We start from the raw sequence: 23,475 nt of genomic DNA, 5'->3' as shown, positions 1-23,475 counted from the left end.
CATGCGGGTTTCCATTCATTCAAACAAGCAGTTACCCATAAAGATTAATGAGGGAGATATTTTTTCCCGTGATTTTGTTTTTTTTGGAGGGAGGGGGTTTGTCATTAAACTAAATATAATTTGACCCAATATTAGTGCTGACCAATATTTGAAACCACAAACAGACAAAAATTGCCTCATGAACAAAGCTTGATAGATATTATAAAATGTTTTAATAATTGGATTTTAATGTCAACCAATTATATAACCCAATCTAAATGAATTATTTTAACTGAATAATCTGCTGCCGTTTATTAGGTAGCTTTACATACCAGGACACCAAAATCAGACTTCATTGAGATAAATACAGTTTAAAATGTTGCACAGTTGCTAATCCTGTAAGAGTCCCTTTTATTAACATATTTTCATATGTATTTATTGTTTTTGAATAGCATTCTTTAAATGTGAGACAATAAAATTGAGTAACTGGACAAAGCTCATTTCATGGTTCAAATAAAATAATAAAACACAGAGACATTTATGGTATCATAATGGCACTTCAAACATGTTTTTTTTATGTTTTACTTATTTTTTCCACCAGATGGCGGTATGACATCCTAAAAGCATACAGCAATAGAAAAGTTTAAAAAGTTAAAAAAAAAATGTTGTAAAAACTCTTATGAAAGAATGGAAAAATACAATTTTTTAGCAAAGTTTGTTTACCAGTGTGACAAAAAGCATATTGTAAAACGTGATAAAATGTGCCCAGTTACACTATACCTCTTCCAAAATGTACAAAGTTTCCCAATTTTGAAAAAGGTTGACAGCAGAAGAAAGAAAATTGCCCTTGGGCTGATGTATGTTTTTGAATATAACTGTCAAAAAATAAAGAATATTAAAAAAATAAATGTGCCCAGTTACACAGTAATAAGGCCGACAGATGCATGTGTATGTTAAGGCAAATCCAAAATCACAGCATATGCGTTTTGAGACAGGTAAGTAAATTATGATGGCAAAAAAAATGTATTTAAGCTTTAGGAATTTCATAGTGTTTTTGTGTGTTTGGTGTGAAAAATGTCTACGTTGGTCTCCTGGCACTGCCGCAGGTCATAGTCACAATATCCAATAGAGAATCGACCCTAGAAGATAAAAATGGGACACAGACAATCAGCACTGTAATTCTGACAATGGCAGAAATAAAAAAAGGATGCCTATTAAGTCTCACCTTAGGTCTCTTGAAGTAATCCAGCCCTCTCCCTATCTTTATGATCCAACCATTGTCAAACCTAAAATAAAATAATAATTTCAAACTGAAACAAGAATTTATTTCACAGAAAGATACCACCATTTCAAAACAATTCATCTATGGCCCTCAAGTCTCTCATTCGTGCAGTCAGTTGCAGCTGTACCTGATCTCCCTGTCATGTATAGTGGAAGAGTACTGCAGATCCAGAGTCACTCCCTGAGCACTCAGACTCTCTTTCAGCTCAGCCAGAGCGCTGCTCTGCTGACCGCTCTCCGCCTGCAGGATTGGAGAAATTGCAGTGAGACAACAGCACCAAACTGAGAAGAAGAGACCGCTATGGCTGCCATGTAATCACCACATAGTGTGACCTCATTAGTTAAACAACATACTTCGTCCTGTGAAGTGAGGAGATGGATCTTTGTCACCTTGCAGGACGATTTTAGCAGCGTCTCACAGAAACGCAGGAAGTTGTACAACTGTAGTGAAGAAAATGGGAAAGAAGAATGGTACGGTTTTATGTTGAAATTAAATTAAGTTTATTTTAATTTAAAAACTGATGATTTCTCATGACACATCAAAATTAAGGCATTATCACGCCTTATTGGGCATACACGTTTTTGATAAATGCTTATTCAACTGACTTATATAGTGGAAGAGTACTGCAGATCCAGAGTCATGAGCACTCAAACTTTCTTTCAGCTCGGTAATTGCTACAGATTGACCCTGGAGCGTATGGGGCTCCGATCCAGCTTTGTATTAATCAAGTACTGTAACTAAAAATATAAATGAGTGACTGATTGATAATAAAATAATCAGTTGTTGCAGCCCTTGAACAAAGCCAGCTTTAAACAAAAAGTAAAAAAACTAAAAAACATTGATGAAAACTAAGATCTCACTTGGTGGATGTGCCGTATGTATGGGTCTTGTACCCAGACTTCTGTGAGTAAACTGCTCATGTAGGGCTTGAACAGAGCCTCGTAGCTGTAACCAGTAGCATCCTCTGCTATTCTAATCTGCTCATGGTACTTCCCATCTGACAGGAGCCGGGAACACACAAAGCAACAAGAAATAAGAGTTTAGAGGTGGCACAGACAGCAACTTGCAACAATGAAACTCCTTGTGCATGTCATGTATTCCTAAATAAATGTCTGTTAGGTCACTTAATGCCAGCCTCGGCAGGAGCAGTTGTCCACTGTGATCGTTAATCAGCCTTTAGTGGCTGCATTGTTTACCTTCTTTCAGCTGGTTCACATGAACTTTGATTTGTTCTGCTCTGTCCATGTAGCCCTTTATCTTCACCCTGTAGTGGCCTCGCTTTGAGTCGTCTTTCACAGCTGCAGGAACAAGAACACATTATGGTTGGTGTCTACATCGTGCTGCCTCTTTTGTGTGTGTTTGTATAACGTTACCTTTTAACACGTCCATGAGCAGCTGGATGCCTTCCTGGTAGCAGACCAGAGACTCCTGGAAGCGGCCGCTGTGGTCCAGCTCCACTGCCCGCTTCAGCACCGAGATGGCGGATGTCTCCATCCCCGCCACATGATTTTGTGTCATTATTCTGTCTGTCCTTCGTCTTTACGAGAGCTTTTAGAAAACCAACAGGGGAGTCATGTCTATATACCGTCAGGAAAACACCCTTCCTAACTTGACAGCTACACAAGGTGCGCCACAAAAATAGTTCCCGCAGAAACTTAATGGTGGAGTAATGGTCCACGATGCTTAGATGGGTGTAGTTTTGACAAAACAACATACAAATGAAGCGAAAGTATTTTAATCATATCTTGTATTATTTAGATAGCACATTTTACCCTTAATACAAACTCGTTTTAAAAATTGTTTTAAAATATCTCTGGGAACACTTATTACGGGAATATGTGCCATATCGGCGCCATTTCAATGCAACTCCTAGAGGCTTCCGGTTTAGAGACATGGAGGGGACGACGCTGCCATAATTCTGACGTTTGTCTGTTTTCAGTTGTTTGTTCAGCTCTTGAATTAATGTTTTCCGTGTGGGTTTGGTGAATATGATGTGAATGTATTTACGGTCGTGTTGTTATTCATAACGTTTGATTCACGCGCGTATTTGGCGTTAGCAGGGCTGGACGTTTGCGTTAACCTTGGCGTGCATGACTGTAGTTTTTTTGGAACTGGTGCACGTTTTTGGTGATCCTGCCAAAACAATCTAAACATGTCAGGAGTCTGTCGCAGTCTGAGCTCTCTACCGGTCAAGGTAAGAACACCAGTCGGTATTTTCTGATGTTTCAAACTGTTCAGCATTGACAGACTCAGATAACGTGTTCTGTATTTTTAAATCTGTACCTTTCAATGTCAATACTGTGAAGTTATTTTCTGTTTAAAAGAGAGAATTCACTGCCATTCTTGGTCTAGGATTAAAGTAAACTGTTTTTTTATTTTATTTATTTTTTTTTTAAATCGAGTGATCTCACAATATATATATTTTGTTCAATACATTTTCCAAATCTAGCCTTAAAAACTTCTGTTATGCTGTAATTTGCAGTACAATTATTCAATGATAAACTCTCACTCCCAAATATCATTAAACCTAAAATGCAGGTAATATATGGAAGGACAAAATGTTATGAAGAAAAATAGCTAATTTTACCTGACATATTAAGGTAAAAATTATCCTCAAAATCAACTCAAGTTGTCAAGATATTAAAGTGATAACAATCACAGTGTAAACATTATGGCTAACTTTCATATGTTTTTATTTTTATAAAACTTTTTTTTTTTTTATTGCTTAGAGGTAAACATACAAAAATGCCTACAGATCATAAAATGTTAAATTCAGCAGTGACTATTCTAATTTGCAGGGTCTATCAAATCTGATAGTTGTCTCATGTCAAATCACTCCAACCCCATGAGACAGTGTATTTGTGTGCTTCTATATCAGGAAACCAATCTACCTTGTTATATTACATCTTAATGCTTCTAAGTTTGTCTCGTTACTGTTTGTGTGTGTTTACAGATCCTGACAGAAGCTTCACTTTTGTCACCTTGCCCGTGGTTTGTGCCAACACGCAGCAAATTTACCAAAGCAAGAATCCCAAAAGAGGTAAGCATCGAGTCAAAAGCCTCATGTTTGCTGTATACCAATCAGTTGCACCAAATTTACTAAATTGCCTTTGTTTAGGAATTTGCACCATTTAATTACAATGTCCAAAAAATAGATACTTTTTATCCCCTAAAGTTTTGGTCCTGTCTTATCGAGGGACTCGTTGCCAATTAATTTGAATACCGTAGTCATTTAAGTTTCTCTTGTGCTCACATGGTTCATATTGGTAAATTAGGTAGGGTAGAATTCCAGCAGGGTCCAGGGTATTTTAACAGTACCCAGAGGTCTAGAGGTGTGGGAGTGGGTCATTTTGTTCCCAGGTCCCCCTAACAAACTAATCCAGACATGGTAATAATAATGATGCTGTTTGTTTCTGCACTTCAAAATTATTTAAGCATCACTTTATCAGTTGTCAGTGTTTAAAAGCCCTGTGTTTTTCTTCACAGCTGTTTGCAGAGAGATCAAAAGAACATGAGAAATATGGGGGAGATCCAGACCAACCTCACAAACTGCATATAGTGACACGAGTCAAAAGTGTGATGCGGAGACCGTATTGGGAGAAAGAGATGGTCAAACACCTTGGGCTTGAAAAGGTAAGGCTTCTGTTTAGTCTGATTATTTTCAAAAATTAAAGAAAGGAATGTTTTGGAGAACAAAAGACCTTTTGAGATTTGAGAAATGTATGATACTGAAATGTATTTTTGAGGAATACCTCTGTATTCTTAGTTCATGTTTGGTTATTTTTAGAACAAAAAAATAAGCATGAATTAGCACCCCATTCAGCATTCAACATTGCCTTGTAGACTGAAGAAGATCATTAAGATCAATGAGCAGTATGTGGGGGGGGGATTATCTATAAAAATGTTAGCTGTGATTATATCACTTTTAGCAGATGTAGTATCTGTCTACCGTAGAGGCACAAAGAACATTTGTTCAAACAATTTATAGAGGCAAAATTATATTTGTAACTTAACACTCACATTGTTCTCTGTTCTCTTTTGTCATGTATTTAGGGACATACACCTGTAATTCACAAAAATACATCTGCAATCAATAGCCAACTGAAGTTCATCAAGCACCTTGTGAGGTAAGATTTATGTAACATGTCTGCCCAAAACTAATGTCCTCAAGTCTCTGCTATCATTAAAGCACGCAGCCAAATCATATCTGATGACGTAACAGATGTAGAATGTTTTAGAACATTTTGATAAATACCTATTAAAGCTACTTGTCTGGACATTTAAAGGACTGTTTGTATAATTTATCATCTTTCCTGTTTAATTCAGGATCCAGCCGCTGAAGACGCCCTATGGACTCCCTGCTGAACAGGACATGGGTGACACCTACATTAACAGCAAAGGAGAGTTGATTGTTCATCGCCTCCTCCAACCTGTAGACCCAAAGGCTATTGAATCTTAGCTCAACATTCAATCATATTAATAAATAGTTGTTCATAAATATCATGAAAAATTTTGTGCTCCATAGCGCCCTGTTCAGGTTCCGCTCCACTGAGACAGAAGGTCGTTTGTTTTGAATGAGTTCTGGATTTACTCAATGCGTGTCCATTTGATATACGATTTGAAAAGTTGCTGTGTTTTCCATGACAAACTAGCAACAGGTTCATATTCTTTATTAAACATGAGTTGTCAAAATAGCATAAATTAAAAACCTTTTGACATTAAATGTAGCCTGTTGCCCTTTCGCTTGTATTTTGTGGAGACAAGTTCTCTTGTACTTTTTCTGTTGAGTCAGATTACCAATGGCAATAGTAAGCTGCACACCAATGGTCCACTCACAATTAGACCTCTAGAGGACTGTAGATGTGTCATCATTCCATACTACATTCTTATTGTATACACCCAGAAACCAGAGCATCTGGATAAGAAAACTCACACAGGTACAGAAACATTTATTCATCACAGAAAGGACCTGTCTGTCATGTTCAGACCCAGAACCTTCTTGCTATAAAGTTGCCCCAATGTTAACTATTTTTTGCAATACGTAGATAAAATCAAAATGTACTCAATTGAAGTGGTGCAATACATGCACAATGCCATCAATACATCTAAATGCTATTTAAATTGACTGCAGATAAAACAAAAAAAAAAATCAAGCCTTGTGGTTTTTCCGAAATGTTTTAAGTTTTTTCACCACCACCCACAAATAGATATATTTCTAGCTGTTGGAAGCTCCTCGATTTGTTTTGTGTAATGTATTGTAGAAGAAAATAGATAGTCTCGTATAGATTTGGTGCAGTTTAAGTTGGCGTGCATAGCCTGTTTTTGATTTGACACACGCATCACTTTCCTGTTACGCCTGTTAAACGAAACTATTTACACCTTTATTTTTACTTGTACGTTGAGTTTGGTGACCACATGTAATTAATATTTATCCCCAGTCAGCTTTGATGAGCAGAGCTCTAGTTAGACAGATAGTTGAAGACACCCGATCCCACATTAAAGGGGAAGTCGCCCGATTTTACTCAAGTGTTAATTGAGGAAGGATCTAATAAATAAACAGTATTGTCATGCATAATGGAATTGCATGATCCAGTGTTTTCATCCATACTACCATATAAACCTCAAGATGCTGCTACATCCATTTTTTTATTGTATACAAAAATCACAAGAACACATTTAATTCCTTTTGTATTTTCTATTAAGTCAAGTCAAACTCTTGCTACAAGGAAATGTAAAAATGAAGTTTGGTGCTAAAAGATGATCTTGGCTATGATGCATCATGCAAAAACCATGATGCATGATCATGGTTTGTTTGAATATCAGACTTGCATGATAACAAGGAAACCCATGAAAAGAACATAACTACCTTAATGAGCACACCTTTCATTCAAGACAAAGGTTCAAGGTTTTAGTCAACAAAGAGACAAAATAAACAACACAACAAAGCTAGTTGATAGATGATTGGTTCAGTGGAACATACATACATACATATCTTCTACAAGTTTTTCTTGTTCTTGTATTGAATGGCAACATGGCAGACAATTCATTAAATAAGGCTGAAACCAAAACATACTTTTATTAAAAAAAATTGATTTTAGATACGGTAAATTCATATTTGGAAATATTAAATGTCACTGAAAGAAAGGGGGAAGAAAGTCTAAAGTGGGCTGTCTGCTAAACTTTTTTTTAAAGAGGTAGCCCCGAGAGAGAAAACCAGACACCTTAAGGTGAATTTCAGTCATCTCCAGAATCAGAATCAGAGTCGTAACCTCGCCCTCTGATGGTTTTCTTCTCCACCTTTGTGAACTTTGTGCTCGACCTCTGTGTCATCATAGGAGGCTCCATCAGGTTACCACTAGAACAGGACAGAAAAGATGATGTTAAAACCAGGTTGCATGTTGTTTACATCAGCTCATCGCTGTGATTCTGTAGCTCTGATGCCTAAAAGGTGACGGTTAGAGTCTACTGTACGTCTCACCTGTAGTTAATAACAGCTGCACAGCCGAGTCTCCATTCAAGCATCTCTGTAGGAAACTCATCAGTGTTTCCCAGGTCAGAGAATCCAACCACATAGTCCTTTGTTATTCCGTCCAAAAGCAAGGCCATCGTCGGAATAACCTTGATCCGCAGCCGCTCGGTCAGAAACGGGGCCTTATCCACATTCAGTTTGATGAATTTGGTCTCAACATGCTTCTTTGCCAAGATGGCCAAGTGTTTGTCGAGGATCTTACATCTATATGTAGGGGACAGAGGACAGAACGACAAGTTCATCAATCAGATGCATTCTTGAAAGTGACTACATTTGGAGCTAAAGATTTACTTTAATGTTTTTTTTTTCCAAATTCATCCTTTAGTTTTCGGGCTAGAACGGTTTGTGTTTTAGTGCCAAACTGTCACGGTAAGGGTGTCAAATTGAGACGAGCGCAAATGAAAAGCTGCAGCTGGAAGACCGATCTCTAACAACAGCAACAGAGAGCATTGTGTATAAGACGAGAACAGCGTGTCTGAGTGTTTGAAAAAAGACAATTTCCCACAGTGAAAGTTACCAGAGGCACACTTCATATTTGAGAAGCAGAAACTAGTGAATGCTTGACAATTTTAATTGATTAAAAGGATTCATTGATTATGAGTACTGTTGCATTCAAGTCAGGTCAATTCTATTTATATATACCAGCATCACAAATCACAAATGTACCTCAAGGAGCTTTACAATCCGTGCAGCATACTACACCCTTGTACACCTGTAACTCTGTCACTATGATAAAAAAATGAAATCGACTTACCTGAAGGTGGAGTTTTGGTAGAAGTGGCAGACAACATTCTTGCTATCTTTGACCTCGCCGAAAAAGTCTTTCTCACTTGAGATTTCTCTGTACTCTCCATGGCCTTTAGACAACCACTCCTTAAAAGAAGAGAACAAGGGTGAGTAGCAGAACAATGAAACTGGCTTTTACATTCGAGCACAATGACAACATAAAGTCTCTTTTGTTGGCTGATCTGGGGTGTGTTTTAAAACCATTTTCCCATGAAAGATCCACTCGTACTCCTGATGTTTAGACAAACTCCAGGGCAAGACTTAGTGTATAAATCACCTCAGGCTTCCCACAATGGTCTTTATATGAAATTAAATTACGTTTACTAAATTTCCATTAATAATAATAATAATAATAATACATTTTATCTGTATAGCGCTTTAAAAAAGGTACTCAAAGGAACTTTACATGGTAAAGACAGAAACAATAAAATAAATAATGCAAACAAGGCAGAGAGATGACATAACAGTAGTAAACAAAAGAACAAGAAAAAAAAAAGAAAAACATAACTAGCATCACAGGTTAAAAGCAGATTTAAATAGATGAGTTTTAATTAATTAATTTAAAAGTGGCGAGTGACGGAGAATGTCTGAGGTGCTGGGGGAGAGTTCTAGAGCAAGGCCGCAATGGCAAAAGCCCTGCCTCCCCACGTTTGGTGCTTGGACCGAGTAGGGTGGTGGAGGAGGTTGGCGACTGTGTATCTGAGGTTGCGGGTGGGAGTGTGTCAGTGCAGGAGGTCCCGAAAGGTATGAAGGGGCGAGGTTGTGAAGGGCTTTGTATGTGATGAGGAGAATCTTGAAGAGTATTCTTTGTTGTATGGGGAGCTAATGGAGGTTTTGAAGGACTGGGGTGATGTGATCTCTGGTGCGGGAGTGGGAGAGCAGACGGGCAGCAGAGATTTGGATGTATTGTAGTTTGTTGGTAATTTTGGTGGATGTGCAGTACAGGTTTTAATTAAAAACGATATATTTGCTGCTATTATAACTCAAATGATTTCTAAAAGGGATCTGTGAATTAAGCATCTGAAATACCTATGAATGTTGTATTTGATGTAACAAGGGCATAAACTAAAAAGGCCCAGATCATTTCCTTTGCTTCAGACACTGAGTATAAAAACAGTTAAAAAAGAAAATAATCCAACATACCTGCTTCTGTTTCTGGGCTTTTTTAAGTGCCTCTAGTCGCTTCTCCTTCAGTCTATCCAAATCATCTTCATCCATTTCATTCAGTTTGCTCAGCTGTGCATCCACCTTCTCCTCCACCAGCTTGGCCGAGTGCTCCAGGACCTTTGAGATGATGTCCATTGATTGGCTGGCCATGGTTGCCTGCTCAGAGTGATACTTTCTGTGGATCTGAGAGGTTAAAGAACAGATCATGTAAAGTCTATAACTGCCTGAATACACCAACAATAGCTATTACGTCATAGTCAAAAATATGTCACTGTGAAAAGGCAAAAGGATGCATGTAAACTGTTCACCCTCAGTAGCCAGTTTATAAAGGCTGAAACTAATGCAGTGTGCAGCAGTCCAGCTTTAACCCTTCGTGGTTTACTTTTTTAGAGAGGTTTTGATTCATAGAAGTCTGTCAAGTCATCGACAAAAACGTTCACACTACGCAGAAAGCTGTCGGACGGAGCAGCGCAGCGGACAAAAAGCCTCTGCTCCATCAGGCCACACCTTCTTTATGCAGGGTGTTAGCTAGCGTTAGCATAGCTGCGTCAACGCACTGGGTTATCTATCTGTTCGACAGTTCCCCTTAAGCTTCCTGTGCATTTCATTATCACACACCAGTCAACTGAGGGATATAGTTAGCTAAGTGTTAAGTGTTAGTTTTCTCCAACAAACAAGCAACAATCTATCCAGACACCACTATGCTAGCCTGCTAAACTAGCCTACGTGAGCCATGCGAGCCTCATGACGTTGGATGTAAACAGCCGCACGGACAAAGATACACTCTTGACTAATGAGTGAGATGATTCACTTCAACGGTGTGTTGAAGTGAGGGGTGGTCGTTTATAACCACACTGCCTTAGATGATGGGTTAGTTACCTGGTGGAGCTCGCCGACACTTTAGTTCGTGCGCGAAATGCAAACGGTTGCTACGTAATGAACGTCACAGCAGCAGGCCCGTCTGACGTCAAACTACATCCGGGCATTTCTTAAATTAAAAATAATTATATATATTTTTTTTAACTAGTATCTGCAAAAAGCAATATTTAAAAGCAGACTATCGTTTATGGCTTTACTGTTTGTATTTTTAATTAGGAGCTTAAATCTCAAACACAATTATGGCCTATATATTGATACACGTATACACACACATACGTATGTACAGTACATATATATATATATATATATATATATATATATATATATATATATACACATATATATATATATATATATATATATATATATATATGTACATATATATATATATATATATATATATATATATATATATATATATATATATATATATATATATATATAAATACATATATACTGTAGTTATAATAGTTTCTGTCTGTATATATAATATTTCAGTTACTGTGGATTCTTTACTGTTTTTTTATTGCTCATTTGCTTATTTATAATACTTATTTTTGATCTTATTTTTTTACTTTGTCTCTTGTTTGCACTATCCTCTATGCTGCTGTAATCCTGTAAATGTCCCCGCTGCGGGGATTATCTTTAACGCCTAACTGTCATATCAAGGACAGAGTAGATAGAGATGACCTGCCTTGATTCTTCAAAACTAAACATTCATCACCTATATTTGTTTGTAAAGTACCAGTAGTTAAGAAGCAATTTTCCCCCTTCAAACATTATTTCAGAATCAGCGTGATCTTGATTGGAAACCCTTCTACTATACAGGTTGTGACCTTAAACAATGACAAAGACAAATAAAATAATACATAGTTTACAGTTTATTACCAAGATTTAGAAAACTTACAAACAAGTTCACAGCTTCAGGTCTTCAGGCACAAGCCAGTTTATAGAAGACAAAACTGACCAATTTTAACTTCTGTAGAGATATGACAGTTGAAGAGAAGCAAACATCTTGAAAGTGAATGGAGACTTGCACATTCTGAATTACATTCATTTTAACCAGTTGAAAACAATGACTGATGACCAAAATGATTGATTTGGTTTGCATATAGGGGGCACTGCTTTAAACAAACTTTTCCAGCACAAACAATGATTTGGATGGTGAGATCACAAGCCAGCCAGCCAGCCGCATCTGCTGAGTACTACTAATCACCAATCATAAGAGTTAATGTCACAGAAATATAATGATGTAGCCACAAGGCATAAAAATGTCTCCAATGTATGAAGTACACAAGTACATACGTTGAGTTAAAAATCTGGTCACCTATTCCTCTGCAAATCCAGAAATATTTCAATATGCAGATTTGTAAAACGGGTAACTAGGCTGGAAACACTAGAAAAGATTTACTCCAGATACAAAGGCTGTATGAAATGTTACATTATCTTGAAGGGACATCTCACTTGCTAGTGAAAAAAAGAACTGCATAGGCTACTTATTAATTACCATAACCCCTGTCAACATCCCTCCCAAGTCAGAGTGTTACTGAGAATCAACAGTTAACCTCACATGAAGAGCTTTGGCCAGCTTCAGATTTCCACGTTTGGAACACCTACGAACAATTAAAGAGTGAGAAGATTTTACAATTTAAAGACAGTTACTAAGAATTCACTATATGTAAACAATACAAGAGGTACACCCTCCACTTACATCTTTTCTTTTAAAACTTTTAACAAGTTTCTTTAAAAACACTATTTACATATTATAACAACAAGGTTTGGCACTTTTTTTGCAAGAGACAAGAAAAAAAAAAAGATACTACTGTGTGCATCAGAACATATTTTGCTCGCTTTTTTTTTGTGACGCAGCAGTGGTAGATAGTTCACCGGTCAGTAAAAGTGCCATAGAGCTCCAAAGAAATGTTGATTTATTTATTCCTACAATTTCTGGTATGATAAAGTCTGATGTCTGAGGAGTGCTACAACACCAACAAATTTAACAAATTCTAAAATGTGCTTTGCGTTTTAACATGATGATTGTGTTTATCACAGTAATTATTTTAAACCTAAACAGTTTTAACTGCATGAATGGGGAAAAAAATTACTCAGATTGTGTCTGTGTAGCATTATTTAAACCTAAAGAACACATAGGAGAAATCAAGTGCTATTTCAGATGGAAAACGCTCATCAGGACGGAAATTTTAAATCTTATAAAAGGCAAGTCTTGTTTAAGAAATAGTTCAGCACTGCCTGCAAAAATCCTTATATAAAATTTCACGTTTATTTATAAAAGAACCCCATACGAAAAATTATGAATTTGCAAAAAGTTGCTACGATTATCACTGTTCTGAGTTTTGGTGAATAGTTTCTAAGTACATTTTCTGCCTTTCACTTGTCCCTTAGTACAGGAAATAATGAACTGTACACACTCAAATACTGTCATGGCTATTATAACACTTTCTCATATTGAGTGTAAAGTCATCAATTTGTGTCTCTCTCTCAGGAGGCCACTGAGAACATGAAGTTTGAAGAAGAAGAAGAAGAAATCCTCTTTTCGACGTTGTACTTTGTATTGCAGATGTCCTGGTGAAAGTACCAAAACAACAGTTGTGGTGTGATGGTATCACACAGTGAAAGCAGTTCTCCCTCCTTCTTCATGCTACTTTCAGGGTGCTACCATAAGCCTGCTGCACAACCACCTGCACGTTGTCTAGGATGAAGTCGAAAGCCATGCTCCAAACAGACTCCACCGACTGCTGCATGAGCCTGCAGAGAGAGGATCAAAAGGCAACAGACGGAATTAATGAAAGCAAAAAAAAGAAAGCGTGGGAGGTTCAGGAATGGAGGGGGTTTAACGGCTCAGTACCTTTTCATATATTTTATAATTAAATCCAACTTCTCCAGATCCTTATCCTCAATCAGATCAGTGCAGTATTTCACCACCTGCAGGATGTCCTCCTCCATCGGTTCTAACAAATAGAATTAAGTGATCAAATAGGAATAACAACATAGGTAAGTAGGCACTATGGCGGAGCTGTTCTTCACTGTGTACCTGTTATGGTGGTGACCCATTCCCGTAGAAGTGTTTTAATGTCCGTCAAGTCATAGGCTCCGGCCAACACCGGAGCGGGGCGAGGGATGAATTTGGACAGAGGCTCTGGGATGTCTGGTTTTGTGGTTGATGTGGAGGGACCATTTTCAGCCTGAGAAAGGAAAACAGGTGTGAGCTGGACAGATAACAAACTTCCATACATTTTACTACATCTTGGAAACTCTTCATTGGGCTCACTTTTAATATGTTCATTGGTTCTCGTGATCTTATAGGAGGTGGTAGCGCTTTGCCTGGGCTGTTCGTCGTGTTACGCCTCTTCAGAGGTGAAGGAGCTTTTTTAACGGGGCTCACGGCATTCTTTCTCTTGTAGTGCCGCTTCACTCGACCAATGCCGACTCCGAGTCCTGACTGTTTCAGCTGCAACAGTGGATTCTTCTGCTCCACTGTTGAGAAATCGAGAGGAAAAAAAAAATGAGATGAAGAGGATATGCACGCTGACAAAAGTAGGTAAAAGCAAAACTCATTCCCAAAAAAAGTCACCTAGGGGCTTACATATTTTTGCCTGAGGCTGGACATTTGTTACGCGGTTGTAGGCAGATTTCAGCTCGTCCTGGAGCTCTTTGGGAAGGGCAGCAAATACGTCTGGATCCACCTGCAGTCAGAAAGCAGAGGGACTAAGTGAAAATGCCTTGTCACAATCAATGAAATCAGCTTTAGATAAATGGGTACGAATATGAATATTTGAAGAAAACTTTTTGCCCTTTGAATAAAAAGGTGCATCTTAAAGATTTCATGTATTAATATTATTAAGAAACGCCGTATTAGGGGCTCACATTCTTCTGTGACAACTTGGCCTTCCATACCTGTGAGAAGTTTGGTAGCTCCAGTATAATTCCCGGACTGTCTGGCTGGTTTGGAATCTGTAGAAGCAACGTGCCAACAGGTGGAGCGTACAGTGCAGGACCAGGGGCGGGAGGACGGGGAGGGGAGGCAGGACGAGACTTCAGAGAGGGAGGCTGTGGAAGAGGATCAGAGTGCTGTGGACCGGGCGACTGATGGTTACTTTGTCTCCCATCACGATCATTCCACGACCGCTCCACTTGTTCTCTCAGATCTGCAGGCAGCGCCTCCAGCACAGAACGATCCACCTTGGATATCATAAAGAAACACAAGATGTTGAATACATTTACCTGTTCAGCTCTAGTTTAAAAATCTGTCAGACATCTCCTTCTTTACCTGTGAAGGGGAGGGGACCTCAATACTGTAGTTGAGACGTGCTCGAGAATGTTTAGGGGTTTGTGTGCATGCCTGCTGGTCTCTGCTTGTCCCCGGGACCGGCTCGGGAGAGGACAGAGGATGTGGAGAGGAGACAGATGATGGGCCTGTGGTTGAGGAAACGTTTTCCCGATGTGCGTTGTTGTCAGCAGCGTCTGTAACATCGATCATGAACTCTATTGATTTTGCAGACGACAACAAAGATCTAAACTGAAACACAAAGACTTTACACAAACCTCTGTTGCTGGATCTCGCACTTGATCCCCGGTCAAGCAACATCTCTTTGATGGAGCGCGTCCCGGGGCCAGCGGAGTCCTGATGGACAGACTGATGTCCGTCAAGAAGCTGAACCTGAATGCCGACTCCTCTCATGTCCTGAACCTGCAACTTCATGGCATGGAACAGCTTGATGACTGCAGCGGCAATCAGCTTACCACTGTCAGTGGACTGAGCAAGCATCACAGTCCTGACAGAAAAAAGAAAATAGACAAAAATGAGTCTAAAGAGAAACAATGACATGGATAGGAAATGTAGAGAGGAAGTTATCAACCCCTCCGTAACATACAAAGATGAAGATCTCTTTCTCACCTGGCTAGGTTATCACATATGCCATGACCGCCGTATTTAGCCGGTTCCAGCGGCGCTCCGACCTTGCGAACCATGACCTTGAAGGTAACTCTGCGACCCCGCAGCCCTGCTTCTTGTAAACGCTTTTGCACCTCCATGGACAAGTTAGTCAAGAAAGACTCTGCCTCGTCAACCTGGTCAACATATGTAGGGGGCACTGTTAGTTCAATAACTCCAGCGACAACTGTACATTTTTAAAACTTAACTGAAACTCCAGCTCCACATCAACGTACACACATGCGCAGTGGTTAACTAAGCACTTAACAGGGACAAGAGGGTTAAGCGAGAGATGGTCAGGAAATGCAAAGAAGATAAGAAAAACCAGATGGAAGAGAAGAAAGCAATAAGCACTAACCCTGGTAAAGCGAATGTTGTAGTTCATCTCAGCTGAGACGGACTTCCTTTCCTTCTCGTAGCGAACAGGTCGGTCATCGAGGCCCCTGCTGAAACGGAACAGGGTTTGTCCGGTCCGGGGTCCAAACTTCTTTTGCAGCTGAGACAGAGACACCTGCTGGAGGTCCCCACATGACCTCACACCCATAGCAGCAAGTTTTCTGCCCATAACAGGGCCAACACCTTTAAAAAAAAAAAAAAAAAAAAAGAAAAGGAATTGACAATTAATTGAATATTTACCACAAGAAAGCTGAACGACTGGAGACTGAAGGACATGAACAGCAGGTGGTGCTGTAGCTACCTGGTAAGCTGGTCACTGGCAGGTCCCTGATAAAATCATCAACTTCTTCAGACTTTAGGATGTATTGCCCATCTGGCTTGGCCTTTCGGGTCGCAAGCCGAGCCAACAGGATGTTGGACCCTGAACAGATGAGCAGTCAGTTTGGCTTTGTTAAACAGGAACGCTGTTTTGATGTATTTTACATGAGACAAACATGAACTCACCCATGCCCACTGAAGCACAGCATCCTGTTTTCTCCTTGATGTCTGCTCTGATCGCACTGGCCAGATCTTCTGGGTTGATGCTCAGCTCAGCTAGCAGAGCAGAACCGTCTATCAACAGTTCATCACAGCTCAGAGCTTCGATGTCATGGGTGTACCTGCAAAGGTCAAATAAATGAGAAGTTATGCTTGAGGTCATTTTGCATGGTAATGACGAGTGAAGTGAGTGAAAAAATATACCAGGAAGTTCTTCTTACCCGGCCAGAGTCTCATACATGGTGAGGGCCACCTCTTTATAGGCCTCAAAATCATATGGGACGGACAGCAGAGAGGGACACAGCTGCTTAGCTTTGCCGAAAAACATCCCGTTCTTCACGCCCGCCTGCCTGTAAGAGACAACCGATTCCGGTTATTACAAAACACTGAAATTTGTGCTGTTCAATCCCCATAAGTGTGTGTTTATATATTACCTGGCTTCATAACTGCAGGAAGCAATCTCTGCCATTGAGAGTGTAGCAGCATCCTGATCAACTCCGTTAGCATGGGAGTCAGGACTCTCTTGTGAAGGAGTTCTGTGCAGATCCTCATCTGCTAGATCTAAGAGGCGTACACATAGTCAGTCATGTAACAATAAAGTCAGACAAGTACAGGCAAATATAGGAGACACGCTGAGCGAGGCCTGTGAAAATAAAGCTCAGCATGCTCCATGACCAACAGGTAAGGTATGAAGATCTCACCAGGTTTAGGGTGAGTGTGTTTCCTCTGGTAGTACTGCTGCTCCAGCTGTGGTTGGGCCCCGGGTCTCAGGGGTACTTTACCCTGTCCACGGTTACTGGTCACAGCCACAGGCTTCCCTGCAAGACAAACATGAACTGGATATATGAGACTATGCTATGTAGCAGTGTTACATATGAACACGTCTCACTGGCAGCACAATATTTTAAACAGAAAAAATAGGCGCCTCACCTTTGAGCTCTGGTCTATGTCTGATCCCCACGGACACAAAGAAACAGTCCATGTCCACATGAAGAATACAAGATTTGACACTTGCAGGTGCCGACGTACCTGACCACACAAATAAATACGAACCAGATCATCACAGGAAAGTTTTCCGCATCACAAAAAGACATGAATACAAAATCAAATGATTTAACAGGGGAAAAGCAACAGTGACCCTTCCGTTCCTACCTCGAGTGTCTGTAGAGTGCTGGGCCACAGATTTCCTCAGTCTGTCTTTCCCAGGAAAGGAGCCCCCCCCCACTGCTTTTCGCTTGCCGTGCAGTTCATTGACATACTCGGAGAAGTTGGACCTCCACGTGGAGATCTGATGTAAACGTGAGTGAGAGTAGTACTCAGAGATCAAACCGCCCGTCTGAGCCAGCAGCTGGGCTGAAGACGTAGATGGCGATGGAGCCTTTTCAGTTGGAGTTTCAGGTTTGGATGTTAAGTTGGTTGTGTTTAAAGAGGCATGGTCAGATGAAAAGGCATTGTGGTGACTTCCGTTCAGTCGAATCGGAGTATGTGAAAGAGAGCGAGATGCAGGTGAAAGGGGAGTCTTTTCGGTACTTGAACAGACTTGATGGGGCTGCTGGATCGGTTTTGGGAGTAGGTTGCTTTCTGTGCCAGTGGCCTCCAGGTAGGTAGGTGGTGGAGGTTTAGGTCTCTGCTCGTTGGCTCCGTGTGAACTGGTTTGAAAGACAGGAGACGGGTCTGATTGCTTTGGAGGACTGTGAGGAAACTCATAAGGGTCAGGTTTTGTCTGAAACTGTACTGGAGGACTCTGAGGTTTAACATCTGGACTCTTGACTCTGCATCGAGGAAGCTCCTTGTCAACAGAAGGTTCGTCAGTGACAGGGGACCGGTCCTCTGGCTTTAAGGCACCATTGACGAGGTGAGTGTGTCCATTTGTCAGATGTGCTTCCTTCACCACCTGTGGGAGAGGATCACCTTTGCCACACTCTTGCATTTCATTCATTTTTGAATGGCTGATCAATTCCAATGAGGTCTGAAGTAATCCGTTTCTGTGAGATAAAAAGATGAAGAAGAGATGTCTTATTTAATAAGAATTTATGTAACAAGATGTTACAATTTTGGGCTAGAATCTCTCATTTAACTTAAAAGTATAGTTTTCATACTCACATTTTTAAATCCACTTCCTTGTAGCCACTCCGGGCAGTGTTGCTTAAAGAGGTGTTCTGAGGTTGCGGTTGGCTAGCTCTCTGGTGCTGAAGATTAGCATGAGGGGTTTGAATAGTTGACTGTGGGGGCTTTGTGGGGCTTGGGTTAGACAGCAGGCTTCTGTGTCTGGGATCTGCATTGTGGAACGTTGATGGTAAGTGACTTGGTTGGGGGTTGATGAAGCGAACAGCAGAGCTTTGCTGGATGGACTGAGGTTGAATGTTGCCTTGGTAAAGTGGACTGTGGCTGGCGTTGGGGATGGAGTTGTTCTGGCAGCTGGATGGGGACCCCTCATGGTTGAGTACAGAGTGCTGAATGCTGCGCGGTGGCAGATGAAGCTTTTGATTGACGCTCGGCTGAAGCAGCCCATGGCTGGGTCCGGCAATCTCTGACGTCTGGCGCAGAGTCATGCCAGGGAAAAGGGGGCCTTTCTGTTTAGTGTACAGCTGGTACTGTTGGTAGGGCAGGAGATGCCCAGCCTTGATACTGTTTTAAACAAATTACAAAGTCAACAGAGATGTCCCGCTAATATTTTACAATAAAGAATTAAATGAGCAAAGCATATTCAACTCCCACTAAACACACCTGTCAGTGATCCACAGTGGCCTGATGATTTTTTCCCCTTTGAGATCCTGAATTTTGTTGTTGGGCAAGTTGTTGGTGATGATGTGGGTGGTCTTGGAACGAGAGTAGTATACGTGGAACTGGCCACCATGCAGCATCATCAATCTGCGTAGCTCATCTGCACTCGGCTCTAATCACAAAGAGGCAAACAATTAAACAGTTAACCAAAAGGACAAAAATAAACCATAATGTCAGTTGACTGGGAATCCACACAAGACAAACGTCCTACTTATAGATCTGCACAAAACATCACAGCCACAGGAAACGCATACACGAGTAAAAGTGAAACAAAAACATTTACATTTTTTTTTAATTAACATTGGATTCTTTGCCCTTTAGACCATTTGTATTTAGTTGTTCTGGTATTACCAAAATGATGAGGTAATCTTTATAACCATGACAATGAACATTAACATATTCTTAAAAAGCATTTAAAACTCATGAGCACATCATAATAAGGTTCTGTAGCTAAAGTGTATCTATTGGAAATTAAATAATTATTTCAGGTGAGGGTAGAGAAACACAGGTTCGATCACAAAGAAAGATACTGCCCTGGGACATTCTTGGAGAATATCTGCATTTTCTCCATTTGCAAAAAAACACTTAGCTAAAAGAAAACTCTATCATCACTTCCAGACCTTTTGCCTGTGCACACAGTGTGGGTTAAAACTACAGCTGTGCCCCAGAGGCAGAATCCCTGGTTAGGACGATTAAATTGCGAGGAAGAGTAGAGAGACAAACTAGTGATGTGTAAAAATACGGAGGTGCTGTTAGACAGCGTTACCTGTGTATCCATTGACATAGATGGAAACTCCACTAAAAATGTTGGAGTATGAACCGTCTTTCTGTTTCTCTCTGGGGGCATCAAGTTTAAACTGCTCTTCCAGCTTAGAAACTTTGGCAGCCATGTAGCCTCCCTACAAACAAGGAGAGCAGTGACAGAACACAGTTAGAAAAGCAAAACAACTGTGCCTGCAGAATCCCAGAAAACCTGAAATGACAACCCCCAAAAAAATCTACGGTTGGCCACAAAACGTCTATATACACAATACATATATACACTCTCTGATAGGAATAGTCTTTTGACTATAATGGGGTACAGGCACAGTATCTATCCTATGCACTCTGTCACCAAGCTACCTCTATTTTAACTATATGTATAAATAATAGACTTTACACACAAGTACTGTGTGCATTTTTCTTATTTTCCTGTAAACATACCCTAGCAATGTATATGACATTCAACAAAGGGCACCTATATGTTGCTTTGTGCAGATTAAAAAATATATTTTTAGGAGCTAGTGTTCCTCTAAAGTTACACAGATATTAGTATTGTTGTATAATCGTCTTACTTTCTTCACCAGCTGTATCGCCTCTATGGTGATACAACTGGTGATATGTTGTGTATGTATGTATGTATGTATGTATGCATGTATGCATGTATGTATGTATGTATGTATGTATGTGTGTATGTATGTATGTATGTGTGTGTGTATGTATGTGTGTGTGTGTGTGTGTGTGTGTGTGTGTGTATGCATCTGGCTACATGCAGCTCTCACAGTTGTGGTAAAGCTTTGTCTGGCAGTATAGCCTTTACCTAATTAGACAGTGACTTGTGATCTGCTTCAGGCTCATAGCGGCTATAATGAAATTGCAGGGGGTGAAGAAGAACAGGGCCGTTCAATTCCAGTTTCACAGTAAGATTGTGAAGCTCACTATGCACAAACCATGTGCCTTTTTTTATCCCACATACTGCTGCCCATCTATCTACCTTAAGGTTACACTTCTCTGACAGTCATATAACCAACAGTTCTCCTTTTTTAAAGTGGTCATACTGATGTCAATTCTGCCTAACGTTGTTGATTATGATGACATGACTGGGTGACAATACTCACCATTTCAGCCCAACCATTGTCACCACTGGCATTGGCTCTCTTCTTTGCCCACCCATCTCGACTCATACTGAGCTACCTGAAAGCAGCACAAGAGAAGTTACTCACCAATAACATCGTGTCATGCAAAGGCAAAACTGTGCTCAGAGACCAGACTGTACCCTGTTAAGTGTTTATTTAATTGATAAAGTTGTTTAAAAAAAACAAAAAAAAAAACAGCTTATCTATAGTAGACATTGAAAAAATGTCATATGATGCAGACAAATTGCTTTCCCTACACCCTGTCGTGCTGCTTGGTGACAAAGGAGAGACAGACATTTTAATTAACAACTTATTGAGTGGTGCTTTGTTTGCTAGTTTACAAGGCTTTCTCAATTGCAAGCCAAAAGAGCAAAGTGGAGACAACTGACATTTGTGTTGTTGTCAATGTATCACTGTGGTTGAATGTTCATTTTTTTGCATTAATGTTGTCATGTTGGTTTTACTCTGAGCTTTGTGTCCAAGGGCAAGCCCGGGCAGGTCCTCTGTCGTTGACAGGTAGGTTACACCAGAGCCCCATGTGGCACTTGGTCACATTTTTTTTTTTTTTTTTTTTTTTTTTTTTTTTTTGAATGTAAGCAGCTAACAGTAAGTTAGCCTAGCCATGACCTGCTGGTTGGTCAAACATGTCGCTCCGCCACCACTAGAAACATCATGTCAATTCAAGCAAGCAAGAAAGAAAATACGAGTATAAGAGTGTTTGACTGCCCTCGCCTACAGTGCTGGTGAGATAGCTAACGTGACCAAACAATGGACAAGGTAACGCTGCATGACTGGGTAACTTAATCGCGGGTGTAAACAAACAACAGCACCGAGTGAATAGAAGTCACTTGGCTTTTTTTTTTTACCTTTTCTCCTGTCAGACTGGGTTGTTCGCCACAGACTTCTCTGCAGATAGTGACTGAGTGCCCACTGACTACGAGGTAAGACCACAGCAAAGCGAGATAAAAAAAAATCCTCCAGACAGTCAACGTTAGCTCGACTCCTCAACCTGGACTTTGTTATCTAGAGACCTCCTTCTGGTGGACTGGGATCCCCCTATGTTGTCTCGCTGCCACGCCATGTCTCTTCCACATTTGTGCCCTCCCTAGCAGTCCCTTTGCTCTCCATTTCTGCCGCCTGAGCTCTTTGCTTTCCCTTTCCTCAGTGGGAGTCAATGTGAGATGGTGAAACAAACTAGTTCCGGAGATGTTTTTCAAAATAAAACAATTTGATAATGAGTGAAATGTTGGGGTTTAGGCGTGGAGCAAATTAACACAACATTTATATATTTTTGTTGTGACGCCACACACGGATAAAATACAAAAGGCAAAAGTAAATGTATACCTGTAAGTAAATACACACAATATTACTGATAAAACTACTCTGTCAGCACGGACTAAACGTACTGAACTGGCACACAGCTCGCATGTAGATAACCAATAACGAAAAATTGGTATTAGACTTTAAATCATTGTGAATATTTAAAGTATTATTGGCAAATTATTCAGTCACAAAAAGTGTATTTTATTTTCAAAAACGAAATACGCTCAACTTCCGGGTTTCTTTTTCCAATGCTGCCACTATGCGGGTACCATGGAGCATTTCACCTGAATTGACTGTAAAACAGCCCTTGGCTTTGTACAGTTTTTAAACCACCCACTCTGGTATTTTCACACTGATACACTCTTGGTCTCGACATGATCAAAAAATAAGTTGGTCTAAAGTAGTTTGATATAGAAGCGCTTATGACAGATAGTTCACCTTTTCATAATGTGTCTGTGTTGCTTATTACATGAGGAGGGTTTGTGTTCACAGAGTGCCCGCGCCGCCTGCTTCCCTGCGGCAGACAGTCGATTAGTAGCCTAGTCTGGGGGTTTATCCTCAGTGTTTGTACCGTCTGGCTCTGAGCACCGTTGTCCTCAGACGGCCCGGCACACGAGCACAAACGGCCGTGACGCAGAGGCACGTGCAGACCGAGCGAGTGGAGCAGCGTTTACGGTGGACACGGTGGTGGTCATGGTGGTCCGCTCCACAGGCTGTAACAACCGTACAGTGTGAGACAAAGCACCGTGCCTTATGCTGCCGCTTCCATGCACTGCCAAGTCAGTCAGCAGCTCTATGCATGGAGTTAAATCAGGTCAGGCGGACACTGAGCCGGAATAAGGGGTAGCCTAAGAGCAAAGAGGTTTTTTCTTCTTCTTCTTCTTATGCATTATGTTTTAAATCAGTGGAAAAACATACACGTGGTCAATTAGCTTTTCTTCATCAAGTCGGGCAACAATTGCATGTT

At 40.3% G+C, this 23,475-nt stretch overlaps 4 protein-coding genes across 6 annotated transcripts; 1 reads left to right on the top strand and 3 right to left on the bottom strand.

Moving 5' to 3' along the window:
* Window positions 1–386: 386 nt before the first annotated feature.
* mitd1 (MIT, microtubule interacting and transport, domain containing 1) lies at window positions 387–2,875 on the bottom strand. The gene is made up of 7 exons (XM_054615546.1): window positions 2,635–2,875; window positions 2,458–2,559; window positions 2,122–2,258; window positions 1,615–1,701; window positions 1,389–1,501; window positions 1,205–1,265; window positions 387–1,118 (listed from the first exon to the last, which is right to left on the bottom strand). The coding sequence occupies exons 1-7, from the start codon at window positions 2,777–2,779 to the stop codon at window positions 1,023–1,025; spliced, it is 741 nt and encodes a 246-aa protein (XP_054471521.1). The 5' UTR covers window positions 2,780–2,875; the 3' UTR covers window positions 387–1,022.
* A 276-nt stretch (window positions 2,876–3,151) lies between these two features.
* On the top strand, window positions 3,152–7,206 carry mrpl30 (mitochondrial ribosomal protein L30). Its single transcript, XM_054614889.1, has 6 exons — window positions 3,152–3,184; window positions 3,322–3,455; window positions 4,215–4,301; window positions 4,748–4,894; window positions 5,315–5,388; window positions 5,588–7,206. The coding sequence occupies exons 2-6, from the start codon at window positions 3,414–3,416 to the stop codon at window positions 5,718–5,720; spliced, it is 483 nt and encodes a 160-aa protein (XP_054470864.1). The 5' UTR covers window positions 3,152–3,184; window positions 3,322–3,413; the 3' UTR covers window positions 5,721–7,206.
* Window positions 7,207–7,312: 106 nt separating this feature from the next.
* Window positions 7,313–10,709, bottom strand: txndc9 (thioredoxin domain containing 9). 2 transcript variants are annotated; one of them, XM_054614886.1, is made up of 5 exons: window positions 10,623–10,709; window positions 9,720–9,926; window positions 8,545–8,663; window positions 7,740–7,994; window positions 7,313–7,616 (listed from the first exon to the last, which is right to left on the bottom strand). In XM_054614886.1, exons 2-5 carry the CDS (start codon window positions 9,891–9,893, stop codon window positions 7,496–7,498), a joined length of 669 nt encoding a protein of 222 aa, XP_054470861.1. In that variant the 5' UTR covers window positions 9,894–9,926; window positions 10,623–10,709; the 3' UTR covers window positions 7,313–7,495. The 2 variants fall into 2 exon arrangements, with proteins under 2 accessions (XP_054470861.1, XP_054470862.1); XM_054614887.1 differs by lacking the exon at window positions 10,623–10,709 and adding an exon at window positions 10,052–10,187.
* Window positions 10,710–11,500: 791 nt separating this feature from the next.
* Window positions 11,501–22,332, bottom strand: rev1 (REV1 DNA directed polymerase). Of its 2 annotated transcripts, XM_054615616.1 has the most exons (22): window positions 22,052–22,332; window positions 21,168–21,243; window positions 20,057–20,189; window positions 19,234–19,402; window positions 18,610–19,134; window positions 17,659–18,491; window positions 17,437–17,535; window positions 17,208–17,324; window positions 16,941–17,067; window positions 16,728–16,856; window positions 16,474–16,628; window positions 16,271–16,390; window positions 15,932–16,152; window positions 15,538–15,710; window positions 15,186–15,415; window positions 14,911–15,104; window positions 14,538–14,822; window positions 14,227–14,326; window positions 13,912–14,117; window positions 13,675–13,825; window positions 13,489–13,591; window positions 11,501–13,388 (listed from the first exon to the last, which is right to left on the bottom strand). In XM_054615616.1, exons 2-22 carry the CDS (start codon window positions 21,231–21,233, stop codon window positions 13,277–13,279), a joined length of 4,248 nt encoding a protein of 1,415 aa, XP_054471591.1. In that variant the 5' UTR covers window positions 21,234–21,243; window positions 22,052–22,332; the 3' UTR covers window positions 11,501–13,276. The 2 variants fall into 2 exon arrangements, with proteins under 2 accessions (XP_054471591.1, XP_054471590.1); XM_054615615.1 differs by having other exon boundaries at window positions 14,911–15,415.
* Between the last annotated feature and the right edge of the window lie 1,143 nt (window positions 22,333–23,475).

The sequence above is a fragment of the Anoplopoma fimbria genome, chromosome 16 (assembly GCF_027596085.1).
Source record: "Anoplopoma fimbria isolate UVic2021 breed Golden Eagle Sablefish chromosome 16, Afim_UVic_2022, whole genome shotgun sequence".
Classification (NCBI taxonomy): domain Eukaryota; kingdom Metazoa; phylum Chordata; class Actinopteri; order Perciformes; family Anoplopomatidae; genus Anoplopoma; species Anoplopoma fimbria.
The sequence above is the reverse complement of the archived record's forward strand: the minus strand, read 5'-3'. Positions and strand labels throughout refer to the sequence as shown.

Coding starts and splice junctions, on each gene's coding strand:
- mitd1 (XM_054615546.1), bottom strand. CDS start 2,779: ATGACACAAAATCATGTGGCGGGGATGGAGACATCCGCCATCTCGGTG. Junction 2,560..2,634: donor GCTCATGGACGTGTTAAAAG/GTAACGTTATAC, acceptor TTGTTCCTGCAG/CTGTGAAAGACGACTCAAAG. Junction 1,266..1,388: donor ATACATGACAGGGAGATCAG/GTACAGCTGCAA, acceptor ATTTTATTTTAG/GTTTGACAATGGTTGGATCA.
- mrpl30 (XM_054614889.1), top strand. CDS start 3,414: ATGTCAGGAGTCTGTCGCAGTCTGAGCTCTCTACCGGTCAAG. Junction 3,456..4,214: donor TGAGCTCTCTACCGGTCAAG/GTAAGAACACCA, acceptor GTGTGTTTACAG/ATCCTGACAGAAGCTTCACT. Junction 5,389..5,587: donor TTCATCAAGCACCTTGTGAG/GTAAGATTTATG, acceptor TGTTTAATTCAG/GATCCAGCCGCTGAAGACGC.
- txndc9 (XM_054614886.1), bottom strand. CDS start 9,893: ATGGCCAGCCAATCAATGGACATCATCTCAAAGGTCCTGGAGCACTCG. Junction 8,664..9,719: donor AAGCCCAGAAACAGAAGCAG/GTATGTTGGATT, acceptor TCTTCTTTTAAG/GAGTGGTTGTCTAAAGGCCA. Junction 7,617..7,739: donor GCAGCTGTTATTAACTACAG/GTGAGACGTACA, acceptor GTCCTGTTCTAG/TGGTAACCTGATGGAGCCTC.
- rev1 (XM_054615615.1), bottom strand. CDS start 21,233: ATGAGTCGAGATGGGTGGGCAAAGAAGAGAGCCAATGCCAGTGGTGAC. Junction 16,629..16,727: donor ATGTATGAGACTCTGGCCGG/GTAAGAAGAACT, acceptor TGACCTTTGCAG/GTACACCCATGACATCGAAG. Junction 14,327..14,537: donor AGCTACCAAACTTCTCACAG/GTATGGAAGGCC, acceptor TTCTGACTGCAG/GTGGATCCAGACGTATTTGC.